The sequence below is a fragment of the Panthera uncia genome, assembly GCF_023721935.1.
Source record: "Panthera uncia isolate 11264 chromosome B2 unlocalized genomic scaffold, Puncia_PCG_1.0 HiC_scaffold_25, whole genome shotgun sequence".
Lineage (NCBI taxonomy): Eukaryota > Metazoa > Chordata > Mammalia > Carnivora > Felidae > Panthera > Panthera uncia.
The window spans coordinates 4,726,269-4,749,163 of record NW_026057581.1 but is presented as its reverse complement, the minus strand read 5'-3'; the positions used below and the strand labels follow the sequence as shown (position 1 = coordinate 4,749,163).

The window sequence follows — 22,895 nt, the reverse complement described above, 5'->3', positions numbered from 1 at the left end:
CCCCTTCCCTGCTCATGCTCTGTCTCACTCTGTCTCTCAATAATAATTTTAAAAATTTTTAAAAATATGCATTTTTACATGGTATAATTCACAAGTTTAAAGAATCTACTTAGAATGTTCTAATCTGCAGTTTTGCCTTTTAGAATTTACAGGTTTACAATTTTACACTTATATTTTCTAGAGGGATAAGAAGGGTCAATGCCATTTAGGGAACACATATGTGAGTGTACTTGCTCTTACCAGTGCCGTGCGAGGTAATTAAAGTTAAACTCAAACTGGCTCAACACATCTCCTCCTAGGGTACAAGAAAAATATGTACATTTGGTCAGTCAGAGACAAGATGTAGCATGCTTCCTTAACACAAATTTGGATAACCCAGGTTATTTATCACATCGTCACACATTTCTGTTTGTTGTTTCAGATACAGGCATATCTTTAAGAAAAAGGCGATCTTTTATATCTTAGGCAGTGAAACATATGAATTAAGAAAAAATACCCATGTTAAGAGTTTTTCACTTGAAGGAAAGACAAGCCATGAAAGTTCTTTAAAAACCCCATTCACCATCTACTTTGGATATTGGGAGGTAATTTACTATGGGAAAAAATGGAAGATGCCACTTTAAAGCTGAAATATTAGGTGATATTAGGTAAGGAGTTTCAACCTGATATAAAGTAAAGCTTTTCTAAATTATGACACAAGTCAATGATGAAATGTGATTTTTTTAAATAAAAAAATACACATACGCAACTTTTCGGAAATACATTTCTATGTTAAAGTATACCGATACTATGAATTATTAAGATAGCTAGTTAGTATATGTACTGGTAAGATAGGATAAAAAAATACATATTTTACTTTAAATATTTGGGTTTTTTTTTAGTATAAGTTGAATTTTACACACACACACACACGAATGAGAAAGAGATAATGCACCAAGCCTACATGAACTATGCACGTCTTTGCCCAAGGACGCTCGCAGAAGCGTTACTTACTATCTAGACCCCTGCCTGTTTATTAGTCGTTTCACAAAGTGACTTAATACCTATTTCATAGAGTATGAAAATTACATTTTTACTCAAGGGAACCACATGGCCAGTTCTAATTCATTATGAAATGGTCTCAGTTAAGGAGAAAGAAGCAAGTTACCAAAATAGGGGAAAAAATACAGAGTTAAGATAGTGACTCCGTAGCAAGTGAGATATAACCACTGCAAAAGAAAATTTGGCAAGTGTAAATAGTACCGAAGTCACCAGCCGAATGTGCCTCCGAATAAGAGCCATGAAAATCAACCTGAAAAAGAAAGAGAACACCCGATGTGTGCGTATGTATACATCACAAACTGTAGCCCAAACCCCTACCCCACAGCCAAACCAGTAGTGGGAAGGTGACTGTCTGTCTAACCAAATGAAATGCTAAGGGTACATATGGATGGACTCAATTTTCAAAACCATGTTTCATTTTATTATTTTACTTTACATTAATAAATATCTATTATATTAAAATACTTATTTTATTTGTTCAAAACTATATTAGCCGCTGAGTTGTATACCTGTTGTCTGGTAGTAAATAAAGCTATTGCAAATGTTTGCGCCTCAGAGGATATATACACAATCTTGACTGAGTCCAAACATAAGCTTCTCACAGAATGGTACTAATGTCAACTGGTGACCAGAAGGGACTTCCAGAAATAAGTCACCAGGTAAGATCATCATTTTCAGTTTGGGGAATGGCGTTTTCATACAGAACATTCAAAAAGATGGGCAAAATGGATGAAGGGGAGGGGGGAAGGAGGTACAGGCTTCCACTTAAACAGATAAATCACGGAAATAAAAGGTACAGCATTGGGACACAGTGATGGTAGTATAGTGGCGTTGTGTGGTGACAGATGGCAGTGACACTTGTGAGCTCGGCATAATGGACCGAGACGTCCAATTGCTATGTTGTACACCTGAAATTAATGTAACAGCCTATCGACTACACAAAAAAATTTAATTTAAAAAGGTAAAGAAAATTTAATAAAAGAAAAAACACGCGGAACCATTACTTTCAAATAGAACTAAGTGGCAGGTCTTCACATCCTTATTAATACACAACGTGAATAAAACATGAAATTTCCCCAATATTGTTTGTGACTAAACAGAACATCACATTTATCGCCGTTTTCAGTGCACATTAGTGAATGGCTAATGCCTGTGTGATGAACGTATAGGCAGCAGGAAGATTAAGAGGCATAAATCGTAATGGATGGAAATCTAACAAATCCTGCTTTGGGCAAGAAATCTTGCTTCCAAACAATAGCCAAATTATGGAAAGAGCCCAAATGTTCCTCAACTGATGAACGGATAAAGAAGATGTGGTTTATATACACAATGGAATACTACTCGGCAAAGAGGAAGAATGAAATCCTGCCATTTGCAACAACGTGGATGGAACTGGAGGGCGTTAGGCTAAATGAAATGAGTCAGAGAAAGACAGGTATCACATGATTTCACTCATATGTGGATTTTGAGAAACTTAACAGATGATCACAGGGGAATGGAAGGAAAAATGAGATAAAAACAGAGGGAGGCAAACCATAAGAGACTCTTAAATACAGAGAACAAACTGAGGGGGTGGGGTGCAGGGGAAAGGGGAAAATGGGTGATGGGCATTGAGGAGGGCACTTGTTGGGATGAGCACTGGGTGTCGTATGTAAGAGATGAACCACTGGGTTTTACTCCTGAAGCCAAGACTACACTGTATGTTAACCCGCTTGAGAATAAATAATAAATAAATTATTCTTAAAATAAATGACATGACCTCTGAATAATCTCAAGTTCTCCTCTCCTCTAAAAGGGTGAGTTTTTAATCCTGGGTGGGAAACACTCCCATAGCATCATTAACCCAAAGACAGGTACTCACGGCTGCCATTGTCCTGAGGAACCCTTGCTGGATCCCCAAGCTGTGCCAGCTGACATCAGCCACCATGTGAGAGGTGATTCCCAACAAGAACGCCACCAATTTCTCTGTGTCCTGCCAAAGAAGCGAATTAGAGTCCTAGGTGTTTGGGTTTGTCTATACAAATCCTATTAACAGTTTTAATAAGTATGATTTTCATTACTGAGACTTAAACACTAAAATTAGAGGCAGGTACATTGTAGTTTCCAGTTACAAAAACCACAAAGGACTCTTCAAAATATTTTACGGATTTCAGATTAATTACCCTTGGAGCAAAACAGTGAAGTGACATAGCCCAAACATTTTTAAGTGGTTTATTCAGATATTAACTAGCCACATGCTATGTTTGGCATTGAAGGTATGCAGGGGTGGGGGTGGGGGTGGGGGGCAGCCCTCCCAGAGCCTGGCGTGGGGACGGGGGACAAACGGAGTAGATGCAGACATAAGCAAAGGACTCGGCGGGTCTAGAAGAGAATTTCTTCTTGGCTTGAGGGCCGTGCCTACCTTATCCCAAGGAAGAGGATAGTTCTCTCGGATGTAATGAACGCTCGCATTCAGAAATGGGGTCCAGTGAGTGCTCTCAGACACATCATGGAATTGCCCTGATGAGACAAAGGTGTCAGGAGTCTTTCTTTAAAAGCTGGAGATTCCCAAATCTGCCACCACTGCTGCCCGCTACGACCCTCCTCCTCCTCCCCTCCGAGTCTCTTAGTTTCTTCTGTTGATGTTCAGGGGAAGCCTCTAGAACAGAAGAGCCAGCACAAAGAGAGAGAGAAAGGAGCCTGAACTGGCTCACAGCATCTTGAAATCACCTGGGCTGCCATGGAAGCTGGAAGGGTTTCCAATTCTGCGCTCTAAAGGGAAGGAGAGGAGGGGGCGCCTGGGTGGCTCAGTTGGTTAAGCATCCTACTCTTGATTTCAGCTCGGGTCATGATTGCTCGGTTTGTGAGATCGAGCCCCACATCAGGCTCTGCACTGACAGGATGGAGCCCGCTTGGGATTCTCTCTCCCTTTCTCTCTGCCCCTCCCTCAAAACAAAATAATTTTAAACAAATAATAAAGGGAAGGAGAGAAGGGGTGTGTGGTTTGAGGGGAGGTGCAGTGGGAGGGGGGCGTATAGGTGTGTGTGGGGTGTATATGTGCATGTGTGCAATCTCCATCCATCACAGTCCACCCCACCAGCACAAAAGACAACAGTAGATATACTCCAAAGGCTTTCAAGCATTTTAATTTACAACAATTGTTTTATAACGGCACCGGCCCCAAGCATCAGCTGAGTGTCTTAATTCCCTTTATTTCCACAGCGGGGATAAGAAAGACGGGACCAGACATCTACTCGAAAACTCCCAAAGCCACACATTCTTCCTGGGGTGTCCAATGTCACGAGGGGCAACTGAAGCCAAAACTCCAGAGTTTAGGTCCCTCAGTTCAAGTATTTTCACTGTCGCTAAAGTAAAAACAGCCTGACCAGTTTTCGATCATTGGTTTTTGTGGAAATGATTTTCAGAGAGATTGCAACTAAGAAATTTGATTTGTGCTAATGGTTTTCCTAGAGATAAAACTTATAATTCCTATTTTACAGAACTCAGTACAAATCCAAAATTAAGTATAGAGGTAACCATTTTTGACAAACCTCCCCTTAACCAAATTGTCTTTTGTTCCCCTCTGGAATCTGACCAGAAGCAAAAGAAAGCCCGCCCAGGGCCTGGGGGTGGGGGTGGGGGTGGGGGGGTGGCAGCCAGCAGGTACCTGTCCCCACAGCCAAGCTGTGTTACAGGAGTCGGCAGGGTTCCTTCCATTCCTGGCTAGGATGGTCCTCATTGTTGTAGTTACAGGATTTGTTCAGTACTAGGTAAAGTGATGCAACGGGAGTGTAAAAACAAAGCTGTTTCTTTGGCAGCTGAGCATTTGAGAACATTTGCTTTCGAAAGATGCCATAAAAGTGAACCCCTAAACACGAAAGAGACAGGTGCTGTGGAAGTAGGTATGTGTGAGACCAAGGGGAAATCTGGAAAATTTCATAAAAGTCTAAGTAAGAGGAGTCTGCATCCAATTCCTCATAATTGGTACATATTTTATTATTTTTTTATTTTTTTATTTTTTGAGAGACACACAGAGTGCAAGCAGGGGAAGGGCAGAAAGAGAGGGAGACACAGAATCCGAAGCGGGCTCCAGGCTCTGAGCTGTCAGGGCAGAGCCCGACTCGGGGCTCAAACCCATGAACCATGAGATCATGACCTGAGCTGAAGTCATGCTTAACTGACCCAGGCACCCATATTTTATAATTCTAAGCGACCTCACTGATGAATTGGTCTGTGCTGTTTGGGGGAGGGCATCTACCACTGTGGGAAAAATGGAAAATTCAGGAGAGTGGGGTCCCCTTTTATACTCTTCTCAAAGCCTGCAGTACTGTGTGTTTAATTGGTCTCTTAAAATGGCACATAGTTAAGCAAGTTTTCTCAAATTTAATTGACAAAAAAAAAAAATCTTTTTACTTCTTTTTTATGGAAGAGATCAAGGAACTGTTAAATTATCGAGACATTATAGCTCCCTGAACACAGTGTTGGGAAGGGCTAAAGAGGAAATAGGTTAAAAAAAAAAAAGCTGTAACAAGCAGGCAAAACAGTAACAAGATTAAGAAAGGATAGTTAACAGACTAAGAAGGAAACGGAAGAAAAAAAAGAAAAACCCAACCTTCCAAACGTGAGAAATACAAAAGCTTAGTTATCTGGGGTCATGACTACAGGTGTGGCACTAAACATTCCACTGACCCTACGAGCGTCACTGTATTCAACCAAACATTGGGATAATGGCTATGACTCCAAGATTCCAAAAATGGTTTACGTGATGACCAGCGTACTGGATGTCTTCCATTTGTCCCTCAGATCCACGGTCACCCTTCTCTGCCCCACCCTGTGCCCCTAGGACCTGTTCAACTGGTCTCGTTGCCCTCCAGCTTTGCTTGGGTTGGGTTTGGCCAATGGGGAGAGCACAGAGGAGATCAAAGAGAAGGGAGAGAGAGAGAGACAGATGGGGGTATTCATTTTCCCAGCTCCCCTGCTGTGGGGTCACAGGGACTGGCTGTGTCCCCAGCTGAAGGTCTGGCCCCAGCAAGTGGTCCCCCATGCAGCAGCCTGTCCACTAACTGCCCCCTCCCTGCACTATCCTCCCCAGTTCTCTTATATTGTGCCCCTGTCTTTGTAAATGGTCACCTTATAAAACACCCCAAATCACTCCACTGGGGAGCACCTTCCATGACTACTGGGGACTCCGAATGACACACCCATGAGCCCAATTTGCTGATAACACCACCTCAGGTCTGCAGAACACTTGACAAAATAATATGCACTAACACCAACAAAAATCCAGTAAAGAGGCAAGCAGGCATTTTTACTATGTTACAGGTGTGGAAACAGACTCAACAAGAGTTTTTGAAAGTCACATGCTAACAGAACAAGAACCCAGACCCTTCAATCTCTTTCAAAATGTTTTCTCTTCCGCCACAAAGCAGTAAAGTAAGGGCGCACAGGATCGTGAAAATTCTCAGAATTTCCGTGCTCGAGTAGGTAAGGTTTGGTTACGCAGAAAATGCAGCTAACGCAAACCAACGATAGTGGAAAATATAATGTGTCGTGTGTTTTAAATCCTAGCCATTCCTACCGCTCAAGTGAAGGTGACATCGTGTGGTCTGTAACACTCCACCTTACCTCTTTCGCAGATGCTGGGGTAAAACGCATCAGGAAACACGGCTCCCGCCTGATACGCGTCCTGGTGTTCAAGCAACAGCTGGGGAGCAGGAAAACGGAGAGATGAGGGGCAAGGGGCAGCAGCCTGGGACAGGCCCACCAACAACAGGAGGATGGAGGGCAGGCATACGTGATAATAAAAACTCACGCGTAATCCAAGACAACGCCCTCCAATGGAGAACCTTGTCCTAGCAAACACAGGCGGATCAAGGAGTAGCAAAAATCACTTATTTGCTCCGTTCACCCAACAGAGCGGGATTTCCCCCAGGCTAATTCGCCAACTGCTTTGTAGAAGGATTTTCAATAATCCGGTGAAAAATCAGTGAAAGAGAGGAATACAGACATACATACGTGTACATAAAATACGCACATACACACAATATACGCACATATACATTTACACAGTTGACCCTTGAACACAGATTGACTGTGCAGATCAACTTATACGCAGATTCTTCTCACTAAAGGTAGTACTCTAAGTGTATTTTCTTTAATGTATTTTCTCATCAATGGTTCTTTACCTTGCTTTATTAGAAGAATACGGTATATAATACATATTATACAAAGTAAGTGTTAATTGACTCATCAGTAAGGCTTCTGGTCAACAAGAGGCTATTAGTAGTTAAGTTTTTGGGGCGTCAAAGTTATATTTGGATATTCAACTGCCTGGGGGATTGCCCCCACCCCGCCCCCACAGTCCCTGTGTTGTTCAAGGGTCGACTACGTACACACAAGTTTATAGCCGCTACCTGTGCTTTAGAGTAAGATTATGTCTTTTGCGCTTGGGGGGGTAGGGGTCTTCCTTGGGTGACTAGCTCACTCCATTCCATTCTGACCCCCTTCAGGGGGCCCCAGAGGTCTCTAGAGGCTAGAAAGCAAAGACTACATTTCCCAGACTCCATGGTGGAGCCTCCTCTCCCCCTCTGCTTCTTCAGCTAGCAGGAAAGTGCCTGGTTTTGCAGCAGAGGTCGGAAGGACCCAGGTGTTCACAGGTAGAGTACAGAGCACCTATTTTGCTAGTAATGAACATGGCTGAGGTGACAAGGTCCTGGAGCCAATAGTCCAGATGGCGGCTTCCTACTCTCCAGACTGTGTAGGAGGCAGTTGGATCTGGATCTAGCAACTGGGGCCGTGGCTGTTTGACTAGGCACAGGTGACCCTAGCAGGCCAGTTCCGGGTGTCGTTCTGGGAGCCCTTCCTGGATGCTCAGCCCAGAACCTGCTCTTCGAGCGCTCACACGTCGTCAGCACGGAGTTCCCCAATCCTGGGCATTGAGCCCCTCTCAGCAGAAGCTAGCCAGAGGGGTTTCTGTGATCTGCAGATGAACTCTGATGGCCAAAATGGGCAAAGTAAAAGCTTGGCAACCTAAACTTCTTAATTTCTCCGTAAGGACTTACTAATCCCCACTGCCACCACGATGTTTGGCTCAGAGATGCACGTTTGATGAAAGCTAGCTCTGTTAGAGCCCTCGCCGAGACTCATCTCGAGCCATGGGGAAGACACCCTCTTCCCTTCAGGGATTTTCAGCTTGAAGGCTGAGTTCTGGATGGCCCGTGTCCCCCACGGGGAGAGAGACCGCCACTTGACCTGTGGGTGGAGCTCTGCTCCAGGGCTGTAAGTTACGTGGGCCCCTAAAGTCTCCTTGTTCTCTAAAGGTAGCTCGGGTTGGACTTTTGTCACTGCAAAATAATAGTTACCTTCATTGAATATTTACCTTGTCAGCCACTGTCCTAGTTACTTCACATGATAAAGACTCTAGGTGAGGGAGAGCCCGTTACTTAACATTAAAACAGAATTCTGAAGTAAGTTTTGAAAAGTAAATGTGTCAGCAAAATAGGACACTGCCGGCGGGGTGGGGGGAAATGTGGGGGACGATGCGTCCTTCAGACGTAAAAATGTATTTTTAAGCTACAGAAATAAAAGTAGTAGGATCCTGGAATCGAAAGAGATCAAAGAGAGTCAAGAAACAGACTCAAGCATACACAACATACAGTGAAGAGGAAAGGGGGGGAGTAACCAACAAATGGTGTCGTCGCAACCCTGTGGCCGTGAGGGTTCCAGCGTGGCATAACAACAGACAAATACGAGGTGACTTAAAGAGTTAAAGGCAAAACAAGAGGCCACAAAATTAGGACCAAACTTAAGGAAATAATTGCACAACCTCAGAGAGGGAATGATCTTTCTAAGCAAAGCATACAGGCAAAATCCATAAAAGAACAGAACGGGCACTTAAGTACCCCAAAATGTAAGCATTTTGCATGGTAAAAAGCACCAGAAGCAAATTTAAGAGAAAAATAACCACGAGAATCATTTGATACATGATGGGGGCTCATATATTTAATAAGTCATTTTTCCACATCAAGATAAACATCCTAATTGAAAAACAAGAAGATATAAATGATTCACATAAGTACTAGAAATAGTTGATGAGCCCTTGAAAGTATATTTAACCTCATTCTTAATTCACTAAAATGCCAATTAAATCTCTAACAAAATACCATTTTCCACCTACCAAACTAGCAAAAATGGAAAAAAAAAAAAAAAAAAAAAAAAAAAAACCAGCCTCCAAAAGTGAATGTTTCCAAACCTAAAGATACCTATCAAGAAATTTCAATGAAATACATGAGCAATTAAGGATATTAATCCTTCCTATAGGTCTTTCCTGTTTAGTTTTGTCTTGTTTCTGGGCCAAACGGACTCCACTAGCAGTGCCACGGCTGAAGGGGTTTGCCAGACATGGTTAGGAAACTGGCCACAAACAAGGGGACTGAGCACGTAAGAACACGTATCAAGAGTGACAAAGGCCAGGCTTCTCACTGTTGGAGAAAGGAGTCACAGATAAGACATAAGAAGGCTAGAACGAATCCTGTGATGATGGATCATAACTGGAGATATTTTTGGGTGAACTCATGGTTTTAAATAAATAGGCAGATAAATAGACACCAAAGCCAACTAGAGGCAGACTCTGGGAGAATGGAAGCCTCAACATAAACAATAGTAATGTAATATAAACCATTAAAAAGAAATCCACGAACGTATATGGATATAAGTAAATATACGAATGCGGAAGAAGGAAAGGCTCTACTTTAGAATGTCGATAAACGTAGAAAGAATAATGGAATCAGATAAACAATTTGGCCACCATCATAATTATTTCAGGCAAGAATTATCAATGGATGCTAAAACCGATGGGAAAAACAGGGTATTTACATTACCTTAATATCTCTCCCCATAAAATATTTACTTGCTAGTTAGAAAATACTGGGGCGCCTGGATGGCTCAGTCGGTTGAGCATCCAATTGATGTTGGCTCAGGTCATGATCTCATGGTTCATGGGATTGAGCCCCACATCAGGCTCTGCACTGACGGCGTGGAATCTACCTGGGATATTCTCATTCTTTCTTTCTTTCTCTCTCTCTCTGCCACATCCTCTCCTCCCCTCTCAAAATAAATAAACCTTTTGAAAAAGTAGAAAAATACGTATTAAGTTTCCAGTGTAAAAATGGAAAGACCCCATCTTACCAAAAAATTAACATCACTAAGACTTCTGCTTCCGGGAAGATCGAAGAGACGCACTTTTCTTGTTCCCTCTTGCTAAACATAACTAAGAACCCGGGATGTTGTGCACAAAGTGAGACTTAGAAGCCTCTGGAAGGTGGAGGGAAGTATGCAGATGGCTGGGGAAACGCAGGACCTGAAGACGATACCGTGGAGAGTTTTCTTGATTTTCTTTTGGCCTCTTATGTCCCCAACTGGATACCAGAAAAACTAGAAACTCCTATGAGCATAGACTAAACACACAAACGAAAGCCACAACAAAAGCCTGTTGTAACCATGCGACCAGCAAAGAGGCAGACTAGCAAGACAGAAAACTTTTAGACAACAGCCTCTCTACTGCAGCCAAACAACACAGAAAAGACTGTGGCCCCACCTTTCCCAGGACTTTCATCTGTGTTGTCCTGTCTCCCATCCCTACCCCTCAGGGTGAGTGGAAACCATGGGGAGATCCTAGACATACAATCCCAACTGGCAGTGACATGGCACCTCACCCCATCCCCACTGGGTGGGACCAGAAAAGGCCCAGGGGAGAGCAGGATGTTCACCACCAAATGACACACACCCCAGCATCTGTAGAGGCCACAGTGAGGAGCAGTATTAGGTACTTCTACCCCTCCCAGCCAGGGAGGCATCAGTGGAGACCCCAGGGGGAACCTTGACCTCTACCCCCAGTTGGCAGTTAGGAGAGTTAGGAGGTGGGTATCCGCTCACTGCAGACCCCTCCCAAAGTGGTGCTGGACGAAGTCAGCTAAAATAGAAGGTTTCAGGGGGGCTAAAACCTGGGGGCTCAGCCAGTTAAGCGTCTGACTTGGGCTCAGGTCATGATCTCATGATTTATGAGTTCAAGCCGCACACTGGGCTCTGTGCTGACAGCTTGGAGCCTGGAGCCTGTTTCAGATTGTGTGTCTCCCTCTCTCTCTCTGCCCCCACCCCGCACTCGTGCTCTCTCTCTCAAAATAAATAGACATTTAAAGAAAAATTTTAAAAATAGGTTTCAAGTAAGATCCAGAGTCTCATAACCTGATACCCAAATGTCCAGGTTTCAATCAAAGATCACTCATCAAACCAGGAACCAAGAATCTCAAAAGGTATGAAAAGAGACAACCAATGGAGGCCAACACTGAGATGGCAGAAATGTTATAATTATCTGACAAATATTTTAAAGCAGCCATCATAAAACTACTTCAATCACAAACACACTTGAAACAACCCCCCCCCCCGCCAACCACCACCAAAGCAGTCTCAGGAGAGAAATATATGAAGAACAGCCAAATGGAAATCCTAGAAACGAAAAATACAATAGCTGAAATAAAAGTTAATATCACCAGAAACCGTACACTTGACATTGTGAGCCTTCTTTTTTCTAGTTATTTTTTTAAGTTTATTTTTATTTATTTTTTGGAGAGATTGAGCATGCATGAGCAGCGGTGCGGGGGCAGAAAGAGAGAGGGAGACAGAATCCTAAGCAGGCTCCATGCTGTCAGCGCAGAGCATGATACAGGGCTCAATCTCACAAACTGTGAAATCATGACCTGAGTGGAAGTTAAGAGTTCTATGCTTAACGAACTGGGCACCTAGGTGCCCCGACATCATGAGCCTTCTGATACAATCCAATGAGAATACAGCATCATCTCCATGTTCTATGATATTTCTGTCAAAAAATAACCTGCAATGGGTCTATCATGGAGAACCATCAGACAAAACCAAATTAAGTTGCATTCTAAAGAGTTATTGGACTTTGTCCTTTCCAGAATATCAAGGTCATGAAAAACAAGGTGGGCCTGAGGAACTGTTGTAGGTCACGTGGTGCTGGATTGGTTCTGGAACCATAAAGATTATTGAGACACAACTGGTGAGATTTGAATGAAACCTGAGGATTGGGTCAAAGTGTTGTTCAGTGTTGATTTCCTGACTGTGATTATTATGCTGTGGTTACATAGGAGCATCCTTGTTTTCAGGAAATACACAATGATGTGTTAAAGGATAATGGGTATCCCATCAACAACTTACTCTCCAATGGTTCAGGGGGGAAGAAATCAATATGTATAAATAATGTGGAATTGGATGAAGTCTCTGGACATGAAAGATTCCATTTTCCTGTCCAATGAATGAACTCTTGAACTGGGCCACAAGCAGCAACTATTTGACAAGCAGTTGCTCATAAAATTTCAACAGGACAGCAAAGTTAATTAATACATAGGAGGACAGTTTTTTTTTTTAATTTTTTTTTTGTAACGTTTATTTATTCTTGAGACAGAGAGAGACAGAGCATGAACAGGGGAGGGGCAGAGAGAGAGGGAGACACAGAATCTGAAACAGGCTCCAGGCTCTGAGCAGTCAGCACAGAGCCCGACGCGGGGCTCGAACTCACGGACTGTGAGATCATGACCTGAGCCGAAGTCGGCCACTCAACCGACTGAGCCATCCAGGCACCCCTAGGAGGACAGTTTTAATTGATAACACCAATAATCAAGAAGATAGTCATCAGAAATTGTTCAACTGGTCAGCACCAAATTAGCAGGGTTTTTCCTTCTCTCCTTTATCTAAATCATGGAATCACCCCTTCCTTTTTTCCTCAAACACTCCTTGGTTTCCCTGAACAAGCAGCACACTTTTCTGGTTATTCTAGAATCTGTACCCTCCCAATTGCAATTCTGAGACCCAAATAAAGACCTTTGTTCCTTTTCAGTTCCACCTCCTTTCCTTGGTTGACAACACAAAGGATAAAAAAAGGAAATATAAGTTGTCAACAATTAGGGAAACTGGGTAAAGGGCATAAATGAATTGCCTAATTTTCCAGCTTTTCTATTGGTCTTTAATTACTTCCAAATGAAAAGTTAAAATATAGAACTGGTTGATTTAATGATGGTGCATTATGGATAACAGAAAAATATGTATTTGTTCTCAGTGATTCTGAAGTTCTCTACTGACATGGAAAGACATCACCAATATATTAAATGAAAAATAACAAGGTGCAGTGTGCAGAGCGTAATTTGGTGGGGTGGGGTGGGGTGGGGGTTGTGCTAATAAATGAAAGAGATGACACCTAGAATGATATAAAGCCAAGTGTTAATGCAGGTCGTCTCACAATTTTTCTCTATGGTGAGCATCTATCAGTTCTCTCATTGGAAAAGAAAAAACCTCTTCTATGGGCAGGTAGAAGGAAGCAGGACAAAAAGGACAACAACCAAGCAAATAACTACTGTTGCTATGATTTCATGGTTAAAACACCACATTCTGTATTCTTATAGAACATAAATACATATAATAAGTCCAACCGTAACAGTGTGAAATTAGAGATTATAAGAAAAACTAGGGGGGAAAAAACACATGGAGACCCCACAACATGCTAGTGAACAACCAATGGGTCAATGACAAAATCAAAGAAGAAATTAAAAAATACATATGGAAATATACATAATGGAAACATAATGACTGAAAATCTTTGTGGGGAGCCCCTAGCTGGCTCAGTCAGTGGAGAGTGCCACTCTTGATCTCAGGGTCAATGAGTTCAAGCCCCACATTGGGTATGGAGCCTACTTGAAGAAATCTGGGGCACCTGGGTAGCTCAGTTGGTTGAGCGTCTGACTTCGGCTCAGGTCATGATCTCGCACTCTAAGTTCCAGCCCCGCGTCAGGCTCTGCAGACAGCTCGGAGCCTGGAGCCTGCTTCCGATTCTGTGTCTCCCTCTCTCTCTGCCCCTCCCCTGCTCATGCTTGGTCTCGCTCACTCCCAAAAATGAATGAATATTAAAAAAAAATTGTTAAAAAGGAAGAAATCTTTGGGGTGCAAAGTTTATAGCAGTTCTAAGTGGGAAGTTTATAGCAGTATAGGCCTACTATAAGAAACAAGAAAAATCTCAAATGAAGCATCAAACCATACCCCTAAACGAACTAGAAAAAGGACAGATAGAGACCAAAGTTAGTAGAAGGAGATAGTAAAGATTAGAACCAAAATAACTGAAAAAATAAATCAATGAAACCAAGAGCTAGTTCTTAGAAAAGATAAAACAGAATTAATAAACCTTTAACCAGACTCATCAACAAAGACAAGTACTCAATGAGTAAAATAAGAAATGAAGGAGAAATAGCCAACACCATAGAAATACAAAGAATTATAAAATACTATGAAAATTATATAACAAATTGGAGAAACTAGAATAGAAAAATTCATAGAAACAGTCTTCCAAAATTGAGTCAAGAAGAAATAGAAATTTTGAACAGACCAATTATTAGTAACAAAACTAAATCTGTAATCAAAAAACTCCCAAACAAAATTCCAGGACTGGATGGCTTCACAAGTGTACTCTACCAAACATTTAAAGAAGAGTTAATACTTATTCTTCTCAAACTATTCCAAAAAGTAGAAGAGAAAGGTAAATCTCTAAATTCATTCTATGAGGCCAACTTTACCCTGATACCAAAAGCAAAGACACTACTAAGAGAACTACAGGCCAGCATCTCTGATGAACCCAGACACAAAAGTCCTCAACCCATATTAACAAACCAAATTCAATAACATGTTAAAAGGATCATTCATCATGATCAAATGGGATTTATTCCTAGGATTCAAAAGTGGTTCAATATTCTCAAACCAATGTAATAGGTCACATTAACCAAAAGGATTGAAACCATATGATCATCTCAAGAGATCCAGAAAAAGCATTTGACAAAATACAACATTTGTTTATGATAAAAACTCTCAGCACAGTGGACGTAGAGGGAACATAATAAAGACCTTGTACAACAAACCCACAGCCAACATCATACTCAGGAACAAGACGAGGATGTCCTCTCTTACCACATTTATTCACCATAGTACTGAAAGTTCTAGATGCAGCTATGAGACAAGAAATAAAAGTATCCAAACTGGTAAGAAAGAAGTAAAACTGTCACCATTTGCAGATGATAGGATATTGTATATAGAAAACCCTGAGGACTCCAAAAAAAAAAAAAAAAAGAAAAAGAAAAACTATTAAAGGAATTCAGTAATGTTATAGGATACAAAATTAATATGCAGAAATCTGTAGCATTTCTACATGTGAATCATGAAGTAGCAAAAAGAAAAACTGAGAAAACAATCTAATTTATGATTGCACCACAAGGAACAAAATATCTAGGAATAAACTTAACCAAGGAAGTGAAAGGCCTATACTCTGAAAACTATAAGACATTGATGAAAGAGATTAAATAGGACAGAAATGGAAAGATATTCCGTGCTCATGGATTGGAAGGATTAATAATGTTAAAATGTCCATATTACCCAAAGCAATCTTCAGATTTAATGCAATCACTATCAAAATACCTATGGCATTTTTCACAGAACTAAAGCAAACAATCCTAAAATTTGTGTGAAACCACAAAAGGCCTCAAACAGCCAACGCAATCTTGAGGAAGGAGAACAAAGCTGGAGGAATCTTGGAGTGTATCCAGATTTCAAGCTACACTACAAAGCTGTAGTAATCAGCACAGAAAGGTACTTGCACAGAAACAGACACATAGGTCAACGGATCAGAATAGAGAGCCCAGAAACAAACCCACACATATATGGTCCATTTCTCTATGACAAAAGAGTCAAAATATACAGTGAGAAAAAGACGGTCTCTTCAACAAATGGTACTGGGAAAACTGGACAGCTATGTGCCAAAGAATGAAACCGGGCCACTTTCTTACACCATACACAAAAATAAACTCCAAAAAGATTAAAGACCTAAGTAGGAGAGCTGAAACCATAAAAATCCTAGAAGAAAACATAGGTAGTAATCTCTTGGGCATTGGCCTTAGCAACATAATCATGGATAATTCTCCTTGGGCAAAGGAAGCAAAAGCAAACAGAAACCATTGAAACTACACCAAAACAAAAAAAGATTTTGCGTGCGCGCGCACACACACACACACACACAGACAAGAAACACACAAAAGAACTCAATAAAACAACAAAGTAACTTACTGAATGGAAGAAGATATTTTCAAATGATGCATCCCATTAAAGGTTAATATCTAAACAACATAAAGAACTGACACAACTCAACACCAAAACAAAACACCAAACAATCCCATTAAAAAATAGGCAGAGGACTTGAAAAGACATTTTTCAAAAGAAGACCTACAAATAACCAATACACAGATGAAAAAATGTTCAATGTTACTAATCACAGGGAAATGCAAATCAAAGCCACAATGATATCACCTCCCACCTGTCAGAACAGCTAGTCAAAAAGGCAAGAAAACAGCAAGTGTTGGCAAGGATGTGGAGAAAAAGGAACCCTTGTGCACTGTTGGTGGGAACGTACATTGGTGCGGCCACTGTGGAGAACAGTATGGGGTTTCCTCAAAAAATTAAAAATAGTATTACTATATGACCCAGTAATTCTGCTACTGGGTATTTACCACCCGCCCCCTCCGCAAATGAAAACAATGATTCAAAACGATGTATGCAGCCCTATGTTTACTGCATTATTTACAAGAGCCAAACTATAAAAGCAACCCAAGTGTCTATAGATATGTGAATGGATAAAGGAGAGGTGATTACACACACACACACACACACGAATATTACTCAGCCAAAAAGAAAGAATAAAATCTTGAAATCTGGGATAACATGGGTAGACTCCACGGTATTGTGCTAAATGAAATAAGTCAGAGAAAGACAAATAGCACGATTCCACTTAGATGGAAATGTAAGAAACACATGAACAAACAGACTCTTAAATACAAAGAAACTGGTGGCTGCCAGGGAGAAGGTCACGGATGGGAGGGGATCAGCAAAATAGGTGAAGGCGATTAAGCGGTACAAACTTCCAGTTATAAGACATGGAAATGAAAAGTACAGCACAGGAGATACAGTCAACAATATCGTAGTAATGCATGGGGACGGGTGGTGACCACACTTAGCGCGGTGAGCATTGAGTAAGGTATAGAATTGTCGAATCGCGATGCTGTACATATGTAATGTAGCGTTATAGATCAGCCACATTTTAGTAATAAGAAAACAATGGGAAAAAAGTATCAGGGCAATAATGACACCCAGTGTGAGGTCGGTTTGCTGTTTTTACAGTTCTTATAAATTAATGAACTGATTTTCTCCACTTGATGCATTATTCTTTTTGTGTAAGTCAAATCTTTAAAGAGAAAATATATTAACAAAAGATAACCCCAGAACCAACAAAACTCCACAGAGCCTGCCCCTAGATCTCCAGCCTGTGGGGGACGGTCTAGGCACACAGCTGGCATCCTTCAGGCCACTTCCTTCTGAATCATTTCACCAAACTGTACCATTGAGTCCAGAAGTTACCGAAGAGCAGGTTTTGAATAGGGAGAAAATGATACTACAACAATTCCCACATACAGAGAGATATAAAATAGATCAAGGAAAGGGATTGGATAGTATCAGAAAAGGTGAAGTAATCCCGATCTTCATAAATTGAAAGCTGAAGGGTAAGCACTCAGGGCACTTAGTCATTTCTGATGACGACATCACTCTTTGCATCAGGGCGGATGCGGAGGGGAAGGATCGGTGTCCAGTTCACGTTTCAAATTAAGTTAGTGACGCAAGCACGAATATTTCTACTAGAGAAATCGCTCTGTACACACTCAGGATTGATCGTTTGCATGATCAATTAGGCAGTCTTCCTCCTTCCCCTCTTGCCTGGCTGCTTTCCTGCAGGGTCAATGAGGATAACCAACTGCTGTTGAAGTGTCAAGAAAGTCGAAACTAACGTCTAAACGAGGTATGAAGATATGACAGATTTCAGTTATGTTACCATCCTGCTTTCCATACTGAATTATCGGGACTTACTGGCAATAATTGGATCCAATCCTGACATCAGGAGCAAATGTTAACCACTCTTATCAAATGGAAGTACTTAATCCTCTGTCACAGCACACTGTTTAGCTATAGAACTAGCAATAGTGTATAGGGTCAGAACGGGCGCAGTCGATTTGAGGACAGGTCCAGAGAAGCCACCAGATGGTCCTATGAAGAATACAGTAGGAGGAGACGTCAGAAGAGCCTCTCAACATGGACTTCTGAAGAAATCCTTCCTGCTCCTTGTACGGATGCAATTTTTATACAACAGACAGTCAGGAGGTGAAAAATATTTTATCTCAGGTGTGGCTTCTCTTTGTAAAAACAGGAAGACGCACCATTTTTAGACCATTCTTTCTCCGTTTCTCATATTATGATTTGTCATTAAGGTTTTTTGGCACCGATGGAAGAAAGTTAACGAGCGAGAGAAAAAGTAAACGTTATACCTCTTTGTAGTTAATTCTCCCATCTTGAAGGTGGAGAAACTCCAGAGCTCTGTGTCCTGAAATATTAAATCAATGAAATTCAACTGTAACTGAAAACAGAACTTACTCGAGATATTTTTAAAGGAAGATGTAATTTTGTCATTGTAGCTGTCAAGGAAGTGGGAAATGGAAATTAAGTGTGTACGCACTAGTAATTTTCATCAGGCATAAGATTCTTATGATGTTTATTTTGTTAAACTACAGATCAAATCCGCACGGGGATTTGAACTTTCTTTTTTTTTTTTTCTTTTTTAAATTTTTTTTTTCCAACGTTTTTTATTTATTTTTGGGACAGAGAGAGACAGAGCATGAACGGGGGAGGGGCAGAGAGAGAGGGAGACACAGAATCGGAAACAGGCTCCAGGCTCCGAGCCGTCAGCCCGAAGCCTGACGCGGGGCTCGAACTCACGGACCGCGAGATCGTGACCTGGCTGAAGCCGGACGCTTAACCGACTGCGCCACCCAGGCGCCCCTGAACTTTCTACTTAGGTAGCACTATAGACCAGGCTAGGCTAGGTAGCAGTTCCCTCCTAAGTAAAATTAAGCAAATAATACCCACCTTACAGGTTCGTTGAGAGAGTCACACAAAATAAATGCTGTGTGATGAGCACAACGGCTGATACACACTAGGAGCTCAGTAAACAGAAGGTGTCATCATTGTATTTTGCCTCAACAACCCACTGAGATAAATAAGCCTAAGCAGGAAATATGATACATGGCCAAAAGCATGGAATGAATCAATGACTCTCAATTTTTTTTCCATCAATTAGATGGACCAAAAAAAAAAAAAAAAAATCTCAGGTCACCTGCTCCACCCACACGCCCACACACCCACACCCTGAATCTTCTTAGAATCTAGAAGATGAACATGCCTTGCAAAGTCACTTCCAAGGGTGATACCTTATTTTTTTATTGTGCATCACATCCAGTTTTATAATCCATACAAAAACACAGCCACTACTAGAAGCATTAATACTATACGATACAAGCTCACAGCCCACACAAACGACCTGTGTAGAAGATTCCAGTGATTTACAAATCCAAACCACTGAATGAGGCCAAATCTAATTAACTCGCCTGAATGTCAACCTTCCACACAGGCTTTATAGAAGAAGTGAAAATAGGAACCAAGACATTTATAAAACCCTCCAATTAGTAAATGTCGGAGTTTTGTCTTTTACATAAAAATCTTCAAAATCTGGGGCGCCTGTGTGGCTCAGCCTGTTGAGCGTCCAACTTCGGCTCAGGTCATGATCTCCTGGTTCGTGGGTTTGTGGTTTGTGCTGACAGCTCAGAGCCTGGAGCCTGCTTTGGATTCTGTGTCTCCCTCTCTTTGTCCCTCCTCTGCTTGCTGTCTTTCTCTCTCTCTCTCTCAAAAATAAACATTAAAATTTTTTTTTAACCCTCAAAACCTGTACAGGTTAGGAGTGGTCTTCAATTATGCTCAAAGTTTTATATTAATATACTACATTTAATATATATTTAGTATATATTAATCTATTAGGATCTTTGTCACAGGCTAAAAAATAGCAAGCAATTATCTGATTTTTTTAATTTTATATTTCATCTGTGTTTAAATTCTAAGGATTGAATTCTTCAGTATTTCTACTTATACTTGTTCTCTTTCAGCCCATTTATGGTTGTAGCCAATTTCAGTTTCACAGAACTTACACTGGGAAAATACTTTTCAAATTCATTGGCAAGTTTGGCTTCCTTATTCTACAGGAGAGGAACAGAGAGGAAATGAACTGTTCTTGTGGCACGTACTTAGTTTACAGAGCTGGTATTAGAACCTCGGTCTAATTCTCTTTTCTGTTGTTTCCTGACTCTCGCTAGCAATAAATGTTTTTGGAAAGAATGCTGGACTGGCTGTCAGGACAGGCGGTCCTAGGCCAGCCCACTAACGAGCTAGCTGGGAGATTCTTCTACATCCAGGTCCTTGTACGTGAACCGCAGGGACTGGTCTCAGTGACCTCTACTGCCCTTCCAGACAGCAAAATTCTGTGATCATAGGCTCTTGGGCGCTAGAACTCAATACCTAGGTCTATCCTGCACTGATAAGTTTTCACACTTTATTTGTAATGTTGTTCTGCTTTGTACCTTCTGGAAGTGGTCTAACTAGAAAATATTATTGTTTTTATCTAAAAGTAAACCCAGACATCGGGTATTAACTGACATTAATCCGAAAATTGTTACAGAATATAATCCCATCTGCTTAGATTATAAATTGGCTGACTTTTTCCAGGAGTTAAAAAATAGTACAAATGCCCTTCATATGAGAACTGAATGTACCGTGCACCAATATCCGATACTCTGCCTGTAGCCGGTCCTTCCCGGCTGCTGTCCTCATCCTGGGCACCTCTAATGCCGGTGGCCAAGCTCCCTCGCATCCTTTTCCTCCCTGATGCCAACCCCTTGACTTGGGGGATAGACTCTTGGGGCCACAAGTGGCCTTTCCGCACACTTGGAAATACAAAACAACAAAAATATCTTCCTCACTCTTACAGAATTCCATGGTTCCATGCATCTTTCTCCTCTCTGCATTCGATCAGATGTTCTGCTTCTGGGCAGCCCCCAGCTCATCCAGTTTGTCTGCCCACCCAGAGCAACAGCCAGGGACCGTATCATCAAAGATGCATCGTTGCCAGGCTTCCTGCCCACCCCTGACTCGGGTCACGGCCCACCGCTCTCCACCCCCTGGCTGCTGGCTGCAACCGGGGGAACTTGTTATCAATACACAGGACCAACCGTACATCTCTTCCTCAACGCCTTTAGACGGACTTAGAGTCCTAATCGCACAGCAAGGTGCCGGCACTTACCTATTTCTACGTGCGTGGAGATGCCACATGGTGAACCTCTTGGACACAGGGAGCCCAGTGTGATCAGCAGCCCGGGCCAGAACCTGCACGCGGACATGCCCTCGTTCCTCACCACTCCGGTGACACGATGTGTCTGAAATCCAGGCCCAGGCTCCCTGCTTTCCCTCTAAGCGGGTCACCGACACGGGAAGCCCGGCGTCGTTTCAAAATAATAACACTGCCCAGCAAACTGTTTAACTACTGTTTAACTTCACCAGAACAGCAAACAGACTCCACCTAGGAGGGGGGGAAAAAAAAAGCCATCAACCTAAATGTGAATGTCCTGGGGTTGAAGCATTGCCACTTTCTGACCTGGGGTCTCTGGATTTTTTTAACACGAAATTTGTATGGTGACACTAGCAAAGTTTTTCTCCAAATATTCTTTTTTTTTTTTTTTAACGTTTATTTATTTTTGAGACAGAGCGAGACAGAGCATGAACGGGGGAGGGTCACAGAGAGAGGGAGACACAGAATCTGAAACAGGCTCCAGGCTCTGAGCTGTCAGCACAGAGCCCGACGTGGGGCTCGAACCCACCGACCGCGAGATCGTGACCTGAGCCGAAGTCGGACGCTTAACCGACCAAGCCACCCAGGCGCCCCTCTTTGCTTTCTTAAAGAAAGAGAGAAAGAGAGAAAGAGAGAAAGAGAGAAAGAGAGAAAGAGAGAGAGAGAGAGAGAGAGAGAGAGACACAGACACAGAGACAGACTGACTGACTCACCTGTCTATATGGACAGTCAACATCCCCTCACAAGGGCTGATCTCTCAGGCATCGTTTCCACACGCGTATCAGGTGCCCTGCGTCCTTGGCCTCCCAAGCCACAAGTGCTGGGAAAGCTTTTATGACAAACAGCTGGCACCAGCTTCTCTTTCAGTATTTGGCAACAGATACCAACACCCGCAAGGGGATTACACAACAGCAACCACTCCTGGTCTCTCCACTTCTGGTCGCTCTTATGGGGCTTATCTCGAGCCTGTTGCACGGTCAGATTCCTGCACCCCAAGAAAAGATATCGATTCCACCGGGGGCGGGAGACGTGGGACCGATTTAAGACTGGGAAACAAGAATTCAGAAAATGCTAGGCTCAGAATCCACCTGTCACGAAGGATCTAATCTACAGCACTTAATCCATGGGAAAAATTACGTGACGCTCTCAAAGCTCAAATTGTGCATAAGATACGGGAAAAGCAAGGAAGGAGATCCTAAAGGGGTGGGCAGAAACCATGCTCATGCTCAGGTGAGCAAATAGAGAAGAATAGAATGTGGGATGATCTGAGATCCTTAGATGTCTGCCAAGTTTCCTCTGTAACCTTAGCTCAGCCACCGGTAAGCCCCAGAGAAAGGAAGCCCACAGCTGTGGGCTCAGCCATGAGGGCATTGGGCCGGGCTGCTTCTCACTGCTTTTCGGCCAGAGACCTTTAATTGACATGGTTTGTCTGGCTAACAGGGTGCTTTACAAACCTAGGTCTAGGCTCCTCCTTACTCCAAGTGGGGGAATGGATGGG

At 42.2% G+C, this 22,895-nt stretch overlaps 1 protein-coding gene across 1 annotated transcript in view; it reads right to left on the bottom strand.

Moving 5' to 3' along the window:
• The window catches only part of GPLD1 (glycosylphosphatidylinositol specific phospholipase D1), a 68,041-nt gene extending 46,323 nt beyond the window's left edge, over positions 1–21,718 (bottom strand). The window contains exons 1-7 of the mRNA XM_049654852.1: positions 21,353–21,718; positions 18,495–18,550; positions 6,646–6,724; positions 3,443–3,540; positions 2,903–3,013; positions 1,243–1,291; positions 241–295 (exon numbers count right to left, since the gene is read on the bottom strand). Coding sequence (XP_049510809.1) covers positions 241–295; positions 1,243–1,291; positions 2,903–3,013; positions 3,443–3,540; positions 6,646–6,724; positions 18,495–18,550; positions 21,353–21,449 — 545 coding nt within the window. The 5' untranslated portion in view covers positions 21,450–21,718. The remainder of the gene's footprint in view (positions 1–240; positions 296–1,242; positions 1,292–2,902; positions 3,014–3,442; positions 3,541–6,645; positions 6,725–18,494; positions 18,551–21,352) is intronic.
• Positions 21,719–22,895: the final 1,177 nt, after the last annotated feature.